General features: G+C 39.5%; 1 protein-coding gene across 1 annotated transcript; it reads right to left on the reverse strand.

The window, feature by feature from the left end:
* Positions 1-169: 169 nt before the first annotated feature.
* On the reverse strand, positions 170-18,264 carry araf (A-Raf proto-oncogene, serine/threonine kinase). Its single transcript, XM_023397648.2, has 16 exons — positions 18,226-18,264; positions 16,170-16,384; positions 13,506-13,609; positions 12,887-12,989; positions 12,581-12,735; positions 11,606-11,704; positions 11,365-11,509; positions 10,737-10,764; positions 10,490-10,620; positions 10,118-10,320; positions 9,803-9,979; positions 9,262-9,308; positions 8,590-8,708; positions 8,345-8,476; positions 7,269-7,403; positions 170-6,953 (listed from the first exon to the last, which is right to left on the reverse strand). The coding sequence occupies exons 2-16, from the start codon at positions 16,278-16,280 to the stop codon at positions 6,813-6,815; spliced, it is 1,830 nt and encodes a 609-aa protein (XP_023253416.1). The 5' UTR covers positions 16,281-16,384; positions 18,226-18,264; the 3' UTR covers positions 170-6,812.
* Between the last annotated feature and the right edge of the window lie 93 nt (positions 18,265-18,357).

Raw genomic sequence — 18,357 nt, forward strand, 5'->3', positions numbered from 1 at the left:
TGTGTTTCTCTACATGTTTATTACTTAAGAGGCAGCGAAAGTGTTATATGTAAAGTTACTCCTTGATATGCGTATTTAAGAGTTTCCATCAAGAAACTGACACAAACATTTGACCTGTCTCACCAAAAACCTACTTAATGAGACAAGCAGAGAAAGTTGAAAACAAGCATTTAACACAGAAGAATTTATTTATTTAAAGAATAAATCCTGCATCAATATTTTAAGACAAAAACTAAAAAAATACTAAGATTTCCTTTACACTTTAAAATAATTTTGTTCTTTTGAAACCAACACACAAAAATAGAAACAAGTACAATTTTTGTAATTAAAAAAAAATGTAACTGTACACAGCAGAATATACCATTTATTGCAAACTGAACAACCCTGACACCTCATAAACTATTAACACAAATATTGTAATTCACCTACAGATATGAAAAGACCAAAAAAAAAAACAAAACAAAAACAACAACAAAAATAACTACTCCGATACAGCTCTCTCATCCTCTTCTGTTCTGAGACAAACAGCTGTGTTAAGACTGGTTTTCCCCCTGCGGTGCCCCTCCCTGTAAGTCTCCAGAGGCAGGACAGTATCTTGTGTGTGTCAGGAAGCCATTCAGGTCCATTTTAACAGGGATTTCCAGTAAGTGTGGCACTTTCTCCCTCCTCCGTTAGATACCAGGTGAACACGGTCCTCTTGGACAGCCTTTCACAGTCCCCGCTAACAGAAAACTGAGCCTTAATTATTAAATATCCGTTCTGAACAGCCGAACAGAGTCGTCCATTACAGCAAGTCCCTATGAGTGGCGATGCACATTTGTCACTGACTCACAGGAAGCCTGGTCTGACATTATTTTAAAGCATTCCTGATCTTGCACTATGGAGATCTTAAAAAAAGGACATTCTGCCCTTGCTATTGCTCAAAGGTTTTATAAAGCAGCTTGTTTAGAAAAGATCGTTTTGTTCCATTCAGCAGCTCATGCCATTCAAATATTCAAATACTTGTAAGCTACTCTTAAATATCACAGGACAGGCTCAAGTTTAACACACCACTCACCACAATAACAAGATACTTTTACAGTATTTTGAAGTGTTGCCATTAATAAATGCTATCGTAGTGAAACCCTATAAACAAAATGTTCCTAAAAAAAGTTTGATAACTAGTTTGTGCTCAAGATGTTTGAAGGTGCTATATGTAAGTTTTCTCTACCACCAAACACGGCGTCTTCTCGGGATCGGACGCCAGAGTGACTCACTATACAAGACGGTCCAGGGCGGGGCTAGCTGGTTAGCATGCTAACTTCAGTAGAAGAAAATAAGTAATAGACATAGAAACAAAAGAGTTAACATTGGTGTTGCTCTTGGTGAGTAAAGGAATGAAGTTTGATGCTGACCTCACGTTTATTCCAGACTGGTAAGGTGGGCAGCTGCTAATGCTAACGTTAGCAATGTCATAATAGCAAAAACTTACATATAGCACCTTTAAAGAACAGCTATTACAAATGCCCCTGCAGTAAATGAGAATTTATCAGAATAAAAGTAATTTGAAGGAACAGACAGTACCGTGCCTAAAAGAACATTCTGGTTGGAGAGACAACATTGAATGACAGAGTGAGCCCTCTGTCTCTAAACATTTCATCCACCTCAAAGAACTGCAGTTGCAGTTGCAATAAATAAGAGAAAGACAGAAGCAAAGTTTTTTACCAACCCTGGTTCAGAAATGCCCACCCCAACCCCCGCTGCTAAAACCAGTGTCCCCCTAAACCACAATCCACCAATACAACTGGAATGAGTAAGAGCATTTAGGGTTCCCAGCCCCTAGTTCGACAACATTAAATTTCAAGGTTTAATGACCGACACAAACATTAAAATCTGTTCCACTTCATGCTAAGTCTCATCACATACAGTATACAGAGGTTGTCAGCCAGTTAACAGTACACCAACCACCACCAGGAACATCACCCTCACACGGCTGCTGCTGGTGCAGCAGTTCAAATTTTTTTGCAAAAAACCATGACTCATTAGTATCATGAAGCTAATACTTCCAATTAGTCTGTACTGATCAACTCCAAAGCATAGTATCTGTGACCAACATTCATGAAGAAAGCTGGCTTGTTTTTTATTTTGTTTTTTTAATAGAATGCTTTCCTCAATGGTTACTTATAAATCCAGCAAAGGGGCCAGTGCTATGGAAATGTGAAACATCTAGAAAGACTTTGGTTGAAAATCCTCAAAGAGCTGAGACAATCTGAAGGAAGGTGTTGCTCTTTCTTCACTCAATATTTGTTGTCTAATAAGGTCCCTTTAGTCACTGTTCCCGGGCTTTTGATCATACCACACAATCTACATGAGCAAATGGAGTTTCCAAGCTTTATAACAGCTGCTTATTGGACCTTGGGGTGAGATTATTTTTCCAATGCTGCTGTTTCTAAGGTCAAGAATCAACATGCATGATAATTCCTTGTTGTGCTCAAGTGCTCAAGAAATGAAAAACTGAACATCCACAATCCATGACAATAGTGTTGGCTGTTGATAAGCCTTAGAAACTATCATTATCCACATTTCTACTTCTATGTATTGTTTGCTTTTTCAAAAATTAACCACATCTATTCAAACAGTAAACTGTACTGTCAGTGTGTCCTTGAGCAAGTGGAATCAGCACAGGAGTGTGACTGGCTGACTGACTATCAGGTATGAAAATACTGACTGAACCTCCTGCTCTGCTAATGGTACTGACAGCATGACTGAACAAGTACGGCTTCTATTTGTTTCTGAAAATCTGACGACTTCAGACATGTCACTTTCTACTGAGAGCATTTCTGACAAGACAAAGCAGATGCCAAATGATATTCTATTGAAGCTTTTAAGAAATACAGTCCGTCCCACTAGTGTCACAGATTAAAGAAGCTGAGAGAAAAAGCAGCTCCGGGCTTGGTTCAGCACAAAGTCCCGCCTCCATGTTCACGTTTGATGGTTCCACACTGGTAAATAGTGATTTTGCATGGCATTATCAGTAAACCATGAAAGGGCTTAGCCCCATCCCCAAACTGCTAATTATTCCCTGTGATAACTTAAATCTCATGAAACATTGTGCTCTAAATTGGGAGCAGTGTTTCACAAAAGTCTACGCCCTGATCAACAAGGCACAGGTTGTCACATCCAACAACTGGAGCAGCACAGTGATGTTAGCTGAACCCTAAAGCTTCCTCATTGTCAACCCACGGTCATTACACAGCAGAGACACTGACCTCTAAAATACAACTGTGCGAGAAGGCACCACACACCATTGCAGTTCCTCCATCATTACTGGGGAAGATCTTTATGCTGCTGTAGCCTTTGTTTTGACCTTGTATTATAGTTTTGTAAGGCAGCTTGTTTTAATCATTTCAGCTTAAGTTATGACACATCCACGTTTACTGGAAAGTTATTGCATCATAAAGCTGTTTACACCTCAGCGCTGACTAAGGGGTCAAATCCTAAACAAAAGACGCCCAAGGAAACAAACTGAATATATTTACCACGTTAGCCAAAAGACAACAGCAACTAGTTACGGGCCTAACCCAGAGATAACTCTGTGAGTAACATGATAAACAAATCACTTTTTGGTTCCTCGATTCTTTTTCAGAGGTGAGAGCAGGAGAAGGTGTAGAGAATACGGACGGACGGACAAGCTCGGCCATGAAACAGAGGACAGCGAAACACTCAATCACAGTGATACAAACAGATTTTGATGTTGAGAACAGCAACTTCAAGTTTCCTTCAGGCTCTTGTTTGAAAATGACAACACGCATAAACCAAAACCAACGACTGGTAAATGCTCAACTGGCCAAGTACTACATGAACAGGTGGATGATATTTGCTTGTTCAAACAAAGTGCTTGCCCAATTCTTTAGTGTCTAAAACTCCATTTTCATCATTGGAATTGATGACAAGTGGGTCATACAATTTTCAAAATTTTCTGAAATCAATTCAACAGTCACACTCACTTTAAACAGCCATTGGCCAGGTGGAAGCAAGCACAATTTGAAATTCTCTTTCAAGCTTTTTTCATTCTTCACACAATTACTTTCATCACAGTTTGGGGTCCATTTTTATGATCCAAAGCTCATGGTCTAATGTGTATTTAGGGCGTGTCTAGGTCACTTTTGCTATGTAACATGGAAAAAACAGTTGCTGCTCCAGGCCTATGGTCCAAAAGGGTTGTCCTTACTGTCTTAATTAATCATGGGACTGTTTTAGGTGTAACATGCAATAAACCAATCATAGTGCCATCTCCCAGTCCCTTTAAAAGCCAGGCGGGCTTGCACCTTGGTGGATTGCCATTATAATGGTGCAGTATTTCACACAGAGTTAGATTCTATTTGTGGTCAGTCGATCACATATATCACATTTTGTGACTGAGCAGTGAGCCCAATCCTGACCAACGAGACCAAGCCCTTTAGTGTCTGCAATCATGCAATAATGCATCTCCAACAACCATTAAATGTCTGCATGTGCATGAATGCATGAAATATAGGAGCTAATCCAGGGTGCAACATTTGAGGGGATTAAGAATAAATATTAAGACAGGACTGCAAAAGACTTATTGAAGCTCTGTGCTATGGCAATTGACTGCACTCCAAGTCTGTCATCCTCTAGGTGCAGAAAAAAACTGAACAAAAAAAGTCACTAAATGTAGCAGCAATACAACTAACCATTAACATTAAGACTGCATCTCACTGTCTGTCAATTCCTCATTAGGCTAAAAAGGACAATCATTTAGAAAACAACCAAAGTAAAAGCCATCTCATCTGCAATCTGAAGCGTGACGACATTGTGAGTTCAAACTAGTGAAAAGGAATCTGTGGAAAGTCTTGAGAGTTCCTTCAATCTGTCGCTGTTCTCTCATGAGACCTGTAATGTCTTTGCCTCGTATGTACATGTCTTTATCACTGTGGGGGTAGACTAACGAGTGGAATTGGGAGTTAGGGTTAGCAGTAGTAGTTATAGAATCAATCACCACCGAGGTAGTGGTCTGCTGAGAGCCCCTAATCTGAACTTTCTTAATAACCTTACAAACATTTTATTATTCCAATGGGTTTTAGGAGTGCTGTGATGACCTAACTGATGTTTTAAAAGGTTTTCCCTGTACTGGCAAAAATAAAATGTGTGGGGGAACACTTTTTGAATATTCTGACTTGAAAATGTTGAATATCAGAATGATCCGTCTGTATACACTTCAAGAATATTGGTCCTTACAACTTAATCCTGTATTCAGTCTGACTGAGCTGAAAAATACCAGTGGTGTCAGGTAAATAACACAACTTACATGAAATCAATGTTTTAGGAATTGATAGTGTGTTAAGATGAAGCACTGTTCTGTTTTTTTATTTTATTTTTTTTTTATATTTTTGAAACCAGTTAAACTTGGCCTACTGTTTTGTTCCCGTTCAATGATTTTTAAGACTAGAGGATAATGCAAATTCTCTACAACAGTGTTGTAATAGACTAATGTGTTGATTTGGATCTACAGCAAATTTTGACCACATCCTACTGGGTCAGCTGTTCAACTTCCACATGTCAAATGCTCTTTTGGCGTTTGACTTTTTATTAGTCCACTGCAACTTCAATGGAAACACTGGTTGGTGATTTAAAAGAATGGGGTGCCTGCTTGATGACAAGTGGTGGAAGACAAGGTCATTTTGATTTGCAAAGATCCACCACTTGTGTTTTTCAAGCCTTTCACTGCTGTTTGTATATGCAGAGAGTTTCATCAAAGCAATTATTATTTTTTTATTTCTTACTAAAACTTTTTTCATAGTTCAGTGTATGAAGTTGCCAACATCTTCTGGGTCTCTAAAAGTTTGAGCGTCATCTTCCTCTGCCTCCTCATGTTGGTTTGTTGTAAATATATATTGCTTGTGCAAAAGCAGTAAATACTGGATGTCCCCATTGAGACTAAGACAAAATGCCCAGTCTTTCAAACAGGCACATGGTCTGCTTTCAAATCACTAGCAGTCTGAAAGGGGCGCATGACGACTGAGCATTTGAAGTATGTCAGCTAATCAGGTGACCTGAATCGACTGCCCCAGCATCTTGATCAGGCTAAACTGATTAAAATCTTTGACTGGGATCACAGTGCTCTTCAAAGGTCAGAGTAAGAATATTTTACTACTGAAAATGGGCAGCGCAATTTTGCATTGCACGTGTAAAACATGATACTTTTTTACATTTTTGTCAAAAATCAACATACCTCCCAGTAAGAAAGAGTGTCTAATGCAAGTCAACCTGATGAATTTCCTCGGCCTGATAAGACGCATTTTAACATACTTCTAAACACAGTAGACCATTTTTTTACTTAATGAGCAGATCATTGTGACTTATATAAAGGAAAAGAACATTCACTATCACACCAAGCAACATGTTCCTAAGCAACATGTTGCTTAATGTGATAGAAACTGACCGGAAAAGACAAAGACTCTCAACAGTTCCTTGGGTCCTGCGCTGTGTGGGACACAGGTTACTTCTTATAACATTTAGACACTGATGTCCTGGGGTTAATGATGTCCCTCACTTATAATCGCTTTGGATAAAAGCATCTGCCAAATGAGTACATGCAAATGTCTGCCAAATGTGTCAATGTAAATGTTAAGGTTATTTCTGCAGTTTGTTACTGAGTTTTGTGCTGAGTGGTGCAGCTCCAGGGCTTTGCAGGGGCAGACAGTGAGTTGGGTGGTGGTCTGTCAGGGCAGCCAGCTGTGGCCTCTCTGAGACACAGGTGTGCTGTGGTTGCGGACAGGGTGACAGCCTCTCTGCCCAGTACTGCAGGGAGCTTAGAGGGGCATCAGCCTGGTGGTGTGGAACAGGAGGGGATTCAGGTCCTCAGCGTGAACAGCCCGATGGAGTGAAGGCTCTGAACGACTCCGCTCGATTTTTGGCAGCAGGTCTTGCACCTGCTCGATGGCCACCAGGATCTGATGAAGGAAAACCAAATGTAAGGAAAACTGTCAACATAAGATTTAAGTATGGTGTCCATATACATGTCGTTGTCACTCTCAGGTCTGGATTTTACAAAGAACTGATGTTGTGCAAAATTTACTAACAGCTTATATATGGACATTTAAAGCATTAAGCAATTAAATTAACTGAAATAAGAAAATTCTTTTTAGAAGCACTTTTGAGTGGAATCCATGTATTTCCACCATTTTTAAAAAGACGCGTGAGCAATGACAGCTCGTAGCAGTTGAAACACTAGCTGAGATTACATCAGTAACTTATACACCACTCACCTGGGGAAACAGGGGCCTCTCGTCACGTGTGAACTTCAGGCAGTCAATGATGAGCCTTTTCATTGACTTGGGTGAGGTACTATACAGCTTACTGAGGTCTGGAGACAAGTAACCACGTCCAACCATAAAGATTATCTGAAAAAGAAAACATAAAGGAGGTCGTTACTGAAATATGACAGTGTTATTCATGAAGGGAAAGAAAGCCAGTATCACTAACTTGAGTTTCTATAAAGAGAACAGATTGGAAAGTTTGCCACCAGGTGTTAAGTCTTCATTTGATACAGCTGGAGAATCTAAGACAAACACCATATTATAATCTGTGTCCCTCCATCTCTTGGTCAGTTAGTGAAACTTTTTGGTCCAGAGTGAATTATTGCAACAATGACATTGTTACAGACAGTCATGGTTTCCATTGGATGAATCATGATGACTTTGAAGCTGCCCTGACTATCTATCTAGTGCCACCATGAAATCAAAACAATGTGGTACATTGTGTAGTACATGTGGGCCCGGCTATAGTAGGCCAAACATTAACACGCGTGCTGGTACCGGCTGCTACTCCAACGCTCTGTGGTGTGTGCGTCAACCTAACTTGACATGGCTGTAAATCTATTCCAGCCACGATTGGTTCGGCGCAGAGCTATTCTCATTATCTTTGGCTGTTCTTGTTCTCTGTCAAAACATGGATGAACGAGTTCTATCGACGTCGTATCGACCATGTCTTATGTTTCTATTAAGGAAAAGTTATTTCGCAATAATTATCTTTATCGTTTTATCGCCCAGCCTTACTGCCAACTGTACCGAGTGAAACACAAAACCAAGCTGGAGATACAGAAATCCTTTTTTCATCCTTTAAATGAATTCTTTTGCCTCTACACATGTAGAATGTGGTGTAGGTTGTAAGCATGTCACCCAAATACACTCCAGCTAAGAACCCTAACACAGTAGTGTTTATGCGTATTCAAAGTGTGTTTAATCATCATGCTTGGCAAAAACTTCAGAAAGATTAATTGGATTAATCAGATATTCTGCTTTAGATTGAGTGAGTGTTAACACAAAATAGAGTGTGATGTCACCTGGTCTCTGTTGTTGATATTGGAGTAAGGCAAGGTCCCTGACATCAGCTCAAACAGAACTACTCCGTAGCCATATACATCAGACTGGAACGTGTATGGGTTGCTGTCCTGCATTCGGATTACCTCAGGGGCCTTTCGGGAAAAAAAAGAGGAAAAAACTCATTCGTCAATTCGTCCTTCATCTGGTATAAAGGATGTCTATGTGTTGAAACAAAGTCATTACATACATTAAACGAGACACTTACCATCCAGAGAATAGATCCACTAGGCTGTTCCACCTGTTGAGAACCGCTCCACCGAGACTTCACCGTGGCCAAGCCAAAGTCACCTATCTTTACAGTCCAGCCCTCATGAAGAAAAATATCTAGCAGCAGAGCTCAGGAAATGTCACATCAGACAGCTGGTATACATATATTCATGGTATTAACTATCACAAAAGCCATCAACAAGCAAGGAATTATGAGAAGAGAGAGCTGTAGAAAGGAAACTACTCAACTACATTTTTAACTAAATAGAATAATTTTGTCAACCAAAATCGGTAAAAAGTTTGTTTCGATTTCATTGTCTAAATTCATTTGAAGACTGTGAAAATTCAAACTCTTACACTGTTGACCCAATATAGATGCTAACACATATAAAGCTATAAGTCCAACATTTTACCCTGATGTGTTTCATTTAAAATCCAAAGCACCACAAAATACAAACAAAAATATAACCATCTTACTGTCGTTATATGTATCTGCCTATTTAAAAGTTATGATTAATGTCTGTGGTTTAACCTTTGCTAGCTACAGAACATGGTGTTTAAAATTGTCTTTGTGGTTATTGACTGAGTCGACAGCGCTCTACGCTCACACACCGCAAACACAGGTCTCTCTTACAAAGTTCTAAACTGGCAGTGGACAATAAAAGGATACTGTTTGACTTCAGATCTCGATGAATTATGTTCTTTGCATGAAGATAACTGAAAAAGGGAAAAAAAAAAATCAAAATCATTGATTTCATCTGCCTAAGGGAACAGACAGAGCAGCAAATTTTGGAAAGACCCAACTCCACTTATTGCATCCTGCACAATGTTAAAAAAGGTGGTGCTAAGTCGTCAGCTTTCCCACAGGCTCTTACAGTATTAACAGTCTTTACTTTTACCATTACTGCCAGTCTGGCGCCTGCACTATGTCTCTTTTTTTTTTGCTTTCAAACCATATGTGAAACAAGTTAAACAAACTTTTAACAGATGTAAGCTAGGAAAGTTTAAAATTCATGAAATGTACAAGTGATGCATCTCAGAATAATTTATCTGTAAAACCAAAACTAACAACTACTTATTGCAGATTGCACAAAGTTGTGCAATGGAAAAAACACCTCATCAACTGACAGTTGATGTGTTGAATATTTCAGAAAGGGTGTAAATAGTGAGTAAGTGGTGATGGTGAAATGGAATCTAGCAGCAGGTCTTACTCCATGCCCTGTGCTGTCTGTCTGGCCACATCAATGCGCCGCATAGTGTCAAACTTGGTTTCTGTGACATGCAGATGGCGATACAGGCTGCTGCCTTCACACCACTGTGTGATGATGGCAAAGTTGGGTTTAGTCATGTAGCCCATGAACAGCAGGATGTTGACGTGGCGGGTCTTCCTGCAGAGAACAGGTGATAATTGGTCAATGGTGCCCATACAGTTATAATGATGACCCACTAAATTGGTTTGAAACCTTTTTCAAGCACCAAAAATCAGTGAAAATCCTTGATGAAGAGGGTGAAGATGCACTACTGACCGTAAGACCTGCATTTCATTTTTGAAGGCCTGTAACTGCTCAGGCGTCGGCTCTGTGACTTTAAGGATCTTGATCGCCACATCTCCGTGCCATTTTCCCTTAAACACCGTTCCAAAGGAGCCAGCACCTATTCTCTTCTGAATGGTGACTTCTCGAGAGTGGACCTCCCAGTAGTAACTTGAGTCTCTGTAGCCCCCTCGGTGCTGAAACAACACATGGACTGAATGTTATGAACTACTCCTTCAAACTATAAGTAAATCCTGTTACTTTTTTGTGAAAGGATTCTTCAAGGGTTTTCCAGCTACTATTAACTCATTACACACCTGTCTGAATATAATCAAGGACCTGTGAATAAGGCTAAGGACTACCTACCACTTTCTTTTTGTCGTCAGATGAGGAGGGCTTTCGCTCCTTGTGCTCTGAAGGGGACTTTGGTGGTCTCCTACCTGGAGAGCCAAGAGAAGAAGGTGGGCTGGTGGAGGGCTTCGGTGAGGGCTCAGGACCTGCGGAATTGAGAGGCAGCAGAATAACAAAATGTGTAGGATTACAAAATGTGTAAGATTACAAACTGCCACCAAATATTCAAACAGGCAAAGGGAAAAAATTATCAAAAACGCACCCATTGTGTTGTTGAATTTTAGTGCTTCCTAAAAGGAGGAGAAACAGAGCACAGTTAATTCACATTTGAAAACTTGAAACTTAAATAAATTTAAATAAAAGTGTTATTATCAATGATTTTCATTCCTACTTCAGAAAGATCAAACATTTCAAGAAGAATTTCCTGATAGTTCTAGTTGTTTCGCCCATTACAAAACAAGTCTGATTAGCATGTGGTTAATTTTCTTTGACCATATCCTGTTGGTTCTGCTTAAGTGTATACAAAGCACCCTGTACTAAAACTCAATTTTTTCACTGGCAGACAACTGTGGAACAAAATAATTATTCAAAGCATATTTAACCTATAATGTTTCCTGTAATTGAGCTGCAAAGTACTTCGGATGGATTGGAATGGGTGATGGATGAAAATATTTTACACACAACAGACACTCCTCAACGTCCAGTTTCTGTTTTCTGTAATCGCTAAACTGAGCCAACTAATGGGGAAGCTATTCTGACTTATAAAACTGTATTTACCCTGATAGGTGAGAAAACAAGCGGGTAGGTTAGTAGATTAAATAGTAGTCAGTAGATATAATTGGATCCTCTTGTAACAATAGCAACCAATCAAAACATGGGTGAACACTGACCTCTATGATGCTTGCACCCACAGGGCCCACTGTGCTGACCATATGAACATTGGGAGTGGAGGTGGAGCGGTGTCTCTGTAGAGACTGGCCATCTCCGCCAGGCATGGGGAAGCGAAAGGCTGAGGTTGGGGACAAGAGGTCCATCCTGTGTGATGAATTGAAATAGTCAACAATTTGTATCTGAATATCAGTTCCACAGGCTTTTTAATTTGAATATCATTTGTTGAGTGTGGGAGCTTACCCAGCGGGCTCTGGGGTTAAGGCTAGGTTGCTCTGTGATGGGGAATTTTCTGGCAATAATATCCGTGGGTACTCATCTGTGCAAGGATTAGGATAACACCTGGATAAAACAGAGGGCAAAAGTGATGGGATGAAACTGAAGAGACATAATGAAACAAACGTCAGATGAAAGACTTTCGGTTGGTGAGGCTCTGGTTATGTGAAGTTTATGCTCTTTTATCCTGACTCGAACATGAAACCCAGCTAACAACCAGAAACCACAATCTGATAAGCACACTAACTGAGCAATTCAGTGGCTGGTGTGTTTTTTTTTCACAAAAACTGGGATAAAAAATATATATCAAAATCCATTTTTGATGACTAAGGAGATTTTAATGTGACAAAATTAACATTTGCAAACAGAAACTACTATTATTACTACTTAAACACGTAAAAATTACATAGAAATTGAAATCTATCAATCTGTTGATTTAAAAGACAAGCTTTTATACCATCATGCTCATCTGTGGATCCTTGTCGTTGGATAAGGGCTGCATTTCTTTCTTGATTTGAATCCAAATTCCCTTCACTATAGCACCACCTTTCACCATGCTGTGGTTATGTTTTTTCTTCTAATATCTTTGTTCTCCATGTCTGGTCATAAACTCTGTTTTTGGACTGTGACTATGAACCCTTGACCTCAGAAACAGTACCATAAACTCCAGACAACAGTGAAAACTCGTAGGTTTTAATGCTTTTTTTGTTCAACACTTCCACATTCCATCTATTTATAACAGGTGCGGTTTTATTTTGATCAAATATATTTGAAGAAAAATTCCGGAAATTCAGCTTTACCCCATATCGCACCTATGCTTGGTCTGGAAGACCTGCTAAAGAAACATTGGCAGGTTGGAAAATAACTTTTGCCCTTGTTGGCATCGTATGACTAGAAAGGCATTTGGTGCCCATGATAATGAATGCTTCTTCTCCAACTCACCGTTTGCTCACGGTATCCATGTCCACGCACACAGTTGGGACCTTGCTGCTACAGTGCTGGTGAAATTTGTAGCCACATGTCTGACATCTGAAGCCATTAAAAAGAAACTTGTGGCAAAAATCACAGTAAGCTAGCTTGAAGAAGGTTTTCCGTACCTGCACAGACAAAGAGTATTCATTATACATTAGATAAACAATAATTAGGTGTATTTTCCAAGTTCATTTTTCAGGTTGGCATTCTGTGAGTATAAGGTACGGTATATCAGGTACAGAAAAATCAGGGTATGCGTGTTTGCCAGCTACTTACAAAGTTGTGCATGGTGAGAGGAATATCATCCAGGACCTCGACTAAAAGCTCTTCTCCAACCAAAGGAGTGATGTCTGTGTCCCAGTCTGTCAGTCTCTTGCGACTGGAGAGGCAAAGACACAAAAAAGCAATCATACAAGAGGTTGACAAAACAACAGATTTCTTTAAGCCGCCAGCTGGATGCGGGCATGGCATGCAAAGATACCTCAAATGCTGTCAGCTACCTACAGGAAAACTGTAAATTACCCAATTTTCTAACTCCTCAAAATGGCCTGTTATCTATAAAATTTTCATTCTATTTTAGTTTTTTTCTTATTTTTTTTCTTTTATTTTTTTGTACCATTTAAGGTTAGGCACTGGACTTGAACTGCTTACATTTAAACACACTTAACTTAAACAGACAAAATTAGTCTGCACCACAATTCATAATCTGTCTTCAGTCGTAATATTCCATGAATGCATTAACAAACCACACTGTACAATATGTAGCCCAGGGACTTGTGGACTGTGAAAAGTTTTTGCAGTTGCCTCTTGAGATTTTATGAAGGTGATGAGAAATGCAACCCATTATCCCTGTATAGTGTGGGTGGACATCCACCAGACAGTGAGACCATCTTACCCCTCTAGAAGGCGGAATACAGCACAGCAGTCTTGGCTTAAGCCTCTCACTTTCAACGCTTTGTCTAGACTCTCGTGCACCGTCTGTCCCTGGCGAACATTCACCTGAGAACAAGAAACCATATTTGGACAAGAGTGGCATTGAAATGACATTTACACAGGTAACATGGAAGCATACTTAAAGTACTGATAAGCAAAAATGACAGTCACATATTGAGTTAATGCTGACACTACAAATGATTCATATTGTGACAGACAACTTCCATCAGACTAGAACTTCAGTCCATTGTACAGATATTTTTTTCCCCCAAACAATGTTACATTCCTGTTCTGACCACAGCTGCTAGTTCCATGATGATATTACTACACAAGATTTTTAACAAATATATAGCATACTCCGCATACTGCTGACCTGGTACCTGGAAGTTGCTTTCCCTTGTCCAATTCAAAGGTCTAAGGACAGAAGGTGTTGAGGTAAATTTGTGATTTTTCATATTGGGGTTGAGCGGTATCCAATTTTTGATACTTTTAAACCTCCCCCAAAATTTTCTGCGGTATACAGTATCACCAATATCTGCTATATCATTTCCTGCCACAAGATGGCTGTAGTGGACTTTAACTGTGATCTTATGTTAAATTAACATTTTTAACATGTCTTTATGTTCATTCAGTGTTTCTCATGAATTATCTAGAGGGCAGTCCACCAATTGTCCCACCACAGTTTCATAAAAAACTAAAATTCATTCACACTAAAATAAAATAAAAGATGTTAAATGTTGTGTTTTGTGCCACAGCTTCACTGTAGAGCAGTACACACCACATCAATTTGCTCAGTCTCTCCTTGCCCCGCTCTCTCTCTTAGAACACACTGACAACAGAACAGATCCCTGTCAGTCTGACAGGCCATCAGGAGGGCCGGGAGAAATTCCAACAAAATTCCATCTAGTTGTCTGTCTGCCTCTTTACCAGCCCCCTCTATCTGCTTGTCATTTGGGGTGCGCTCCTTCTGAGGAGAAGCTGTCATGTGACGTGCAATTATGATCAGTTCTAAATACCTACTTAGTTTGTTAATCATTTCTGACACGTTATTCATTTGAAAAAGTACATTGTTGACAAAAGATTCTGTGTTCACTTTCATAGCATCTTCAACCACACAGACAGTGGTGGTGGACACTCTTAAGGCATTTATTATGGCCTATATATGTGCACATTGTGCAGCAGAATTTTCTCATGATGGTGGTGAAACAAATAACGTTGCAACCGTATTAGCACCCAAACGTATGGGCTATATAAATAAAATTTGACTTAACTTGACATATACATCTATATTAATTTCACATATATATTCATCTCTAACACAGTAATATAAAGCAGACCTGGTACATAGTGTTGTTGTTGATTTAATTCAGTCAGTAAAGTTCTCATGGCTTATTAAATTATGGCTTAGAACAGTGGTTCCCAACCTATGGACAGCTGATGGGCCAGGGGCCACTGATGTTTCACTGCTGTGAAGTTATTGCGAGTGGGCTGACAAATAATTTGCAAAACATACAATTTTTTAAAACAAAATGGTTTTTAAAAACCTTAAAATAGTTTGAAAAAAAACTCAGTCTTTTCTTTTTTTCTTTATTAAGTCCTATCACTGTGATGAGCCAATGATAAGAGCTTCAATGTTGTCGTTGTCATTTGACCACATTATATACTTGCTTGTTATCTCTGTCTGATTGTGTGCTTACAGATTACACCCATGGTAAAAACTGGGGAATCAATAAGTGATCTCTCTCAGTCAAACAAAAATAAAAATTGAGCTTCCTATATGTTTCCCCTGCTCTCAGTTCAGCTCTGAATGTTTTGATTGTTATCATTAAAATAAAAAGTGCTATAATACATGAAAAATGTAATACATAAAACATGAAATCTATGTCTGATAGGAATTTTAACTCAAAGAAGTGAAAAATGGTGGCAGGCACCATCTGTGAAACCTGACACCAAGAGACCACTGGCATACTCATTACCGTGTTGTGAAAGATGTCAAATTTTGAGTGAATAATTACACTTCCAACAAACAGTGGTGGTAACTGTCAACTAGGGCTGCAACAATAACAGCATAACCACAATACTGGAGTCATGTGATGCCAACTGCAGGGCTAAGTTCATTACTGTCATAACTACTTCTTTTTTCCTTTTGTATTTCATTTTTGCCAATATGTTTGTGTGTTTGTTTGTGTGTGTGTGTGAGAGAGTGAGTGAGGGAGAGAGCAGGGCATGGACGGATTGAATTGAACTGCACGAACCTCTACAGTAAGGCAACAGAGCTAATCACTTCTTTAGACATCTTTTATGTTTTTATAAGAAGTGGAAATTGGACTACGAGTTATAGTTATACGAGTTATAGTAGAATATCCCCCCTCGCTCTTCCCCTCCTGTATCTGTACATTCACCCATCTATCAACTATCGCAGATAGTGTTGTTCTTTTGGAAGGGTTGGTGGGGAGTACGTCATTGGCCAAATTGTGGGGAAACATTGCTTTTTCCACACGGTAATAAAAGATCCATAACATCACAGCCCTACTGTCAACTATCCACTTCTCACATTTTTATTCATTGAATGTATTGCATGCCACTACATCATTAACAAAGAGAAGTATAGAGCCAATGATCTCACCACTGTCCTCTGTTTGTTGGGGAGGTAGACTCGGATGGTGCCCCCACCTCGGGGTACGTCCTCCGGACTAGTCTCCCCCGAGGAGGAGTAGGAGGAAGAGGTGGAGGACATAATGACAGGCAAGAGGAGCTGGGGGATGTAGCACTTGCACTGCAACCTAAGGACAGCTTCATGCACAGAGTGGGGTCCAGAGGAGTTGGCTCTTTACTTAGAACCTGTAAGAACATGGACACAATATACCTTTTGTAATTATTGGGACTGATTTTTGAGGCAAAGGGGCATTTTCTGTCCTAGATATTAGGGCTACACAATATATGGTTTTGGCATAGTCATCACAATTTGACCATGCTCATTAGTCACATCACAGGATGAGCAGTATCAAGTATCTCTTGCTACAACTTTTGTGTTGCTTGATTCAAAAGTAAACTACTTTACTCTGATTTAAACATTCATGGATACACAGTTTGTTGCTAGTGAGTGACATGCAGGCTCTGCACGCACAGAGAACCACCAATATTAGTCATTGTTGATGAGTTTATCCAAAAAAACAACAAAAAACAAGGGGAGAATAGCACAGAACAGGAAGGTTTGGTTGCAAAAAGAAAAGCAATGTCAGTTTTATGGAATTATTTGAGCTATGGAAAGGTTGATACTGGCCTAAAACAGTAATGCAAGTCTTCTGGTGCAAATTCCTGTATCGCAATATATATCGCAGATATATGGATCCCCCTCCTAACATATCAACTATAAGAATCCAACATAGCACACACTCATGTCTTCATTAACATTAGCAATGTACAGTATAATAATAATGTACAAATGCCACATTATACACATACGTAAAAGGAATATGACGTAAATAAAAACATGGAGCAGACTGATTATTGGGAGAATTAGTTGTTCATGACTATTGAAATATGAATAAAGGAAAAATACATCAAATTAAGAGCGCATCCTTTCTCAACACTGTACTTAGTTATATGGAGAGAAAGTGATGCAAGACACTATAAATACATATCTCGATGTGATCTCGATAGATAACAAAAATCACCAGTCCGCCGGACAGCAGCCACAACGGACACTTTAAAATCTTGAATTCATAACGTTATTGAAACTATGTTTGCCCGATGGATGCATTAACTAGGGTAAACCAGATAAAGTCGTGAAGGCTTCTTAGTGATTCTCACATAGGTAACAACCTTTGTCCCTGAAGAGGAAAACTTTTAACGTAATTACCCGAGTTTTAAATCATGTCTGTTCATACACGAGAGAATGACACGTAACGTTACCGAGTATTAACGTTACATCTGTGTAATTTAGCGGCACAAACGACAACGCTTTATACAACTAAGATATCTCACATAACAAATATCAACTTTCCCTGACGTAACCTACCACGTTAATAGGCCGAGAGTTAAATTAATGTTGAAATGAAGCACTGACAGTCAAAGCTGCAAACTTGCTAACTATTCGCGTGATGCTAATGCTAGCTGACGTTGGCCAGTTAGCTTACCATAGGATTTGCCTGCTATGCAATATGACATTTCGAGTTTTGGGAGGCCACGTTTCACTCGGGGCGCCAATTAAATGACTTTCGCTAACTAGTCAACTGCTTTTAAATATAGTAGTAAGTAGGTACGAAGTGACATAGTGGCGATATAATGCTAACGATGCAAAGTTATCAGAGCTTTTGTAAACTCCTCTCTGCTCCATTTAAAACTAGCTAGCTAGCTAGCTAGTTAGCTAAGCGCCGACGGGAGCGCTAAAGGAGATTATCTAGCTAACTCAGTGGCTAGCTTACTTTAACACTTACTGTGTACCGCTTTGGTGCTAACGTTACTCCTAACCAGCTAACGTTAGCCAACTTGGAGAAGGGGGGGCTACCATCGCGTCAGTTTGTTGGCTACTTTTAGTGTCTTCCCAAAATACTCAACCGTGACTTATCTACCTGACATGCATAAAACAACACGATACAGTTGGTTCAATACATGTCATAAAAACAAAACATCTTCCCACCAGTGTTTTGTTACAGTTTGGATACAAGATACACTCTTACCTGTAGCAGCCATCTTGAATTCTCTCAATCTGAAGTCGGATCTGTCAAGAACTTCGGGGAAAGCGGAAAACCTCCGAAATGCTCGGTCTTCATTGGTTAATTCTTGTAGCTTCGTCCTTTCATTTGACAACA

The sequence above is a fragment of the Seriola lalandi genome, unplaced genomic scaffold, assembly GCF_002814215.2.
Source record: "Seriola lalandi dorsalis isolate HSWRI2012SDOR001 ecotype SW California unplaced genomic scaffold, Sedor1 jcf7180002054883, whole genome shotgun sequence".
Classification (NCBI taxonomy): Eukaryota; Metazoa; Chordata; class Actinopteri; order Carangiformes; family Carangidae; genus Seriola; species Seriola lalandi.

What these genes read in the sequence shown, in the direction of transcription:
- araf (XM_023397648.2), bottom strand. Translation starts at nt 16,280, where the DNA reads ATGTCCTCCACCTCTTCCTCCTACTCCTCCTCGGGGGAGACTAGTCCG. An exon ending in CAGACAGCACAGGGCATGGA is followed by an intron (nt 9,309 to 9,802) that starts GTAAGACCTGCT and finishes TCCCTTTTTCAG; the next exon opens with TTATCTTCATGCAAAGAACA. An exon ending in AGAGGCCCCTGTTTCCCCAG is followed by an intron (nt 6,954 to 7,268) that starts GTGAGTGGTGTA and finishes TTCCTTCATCAG; the next exon opens with ATCCTGGTGGCCATCGAGCA.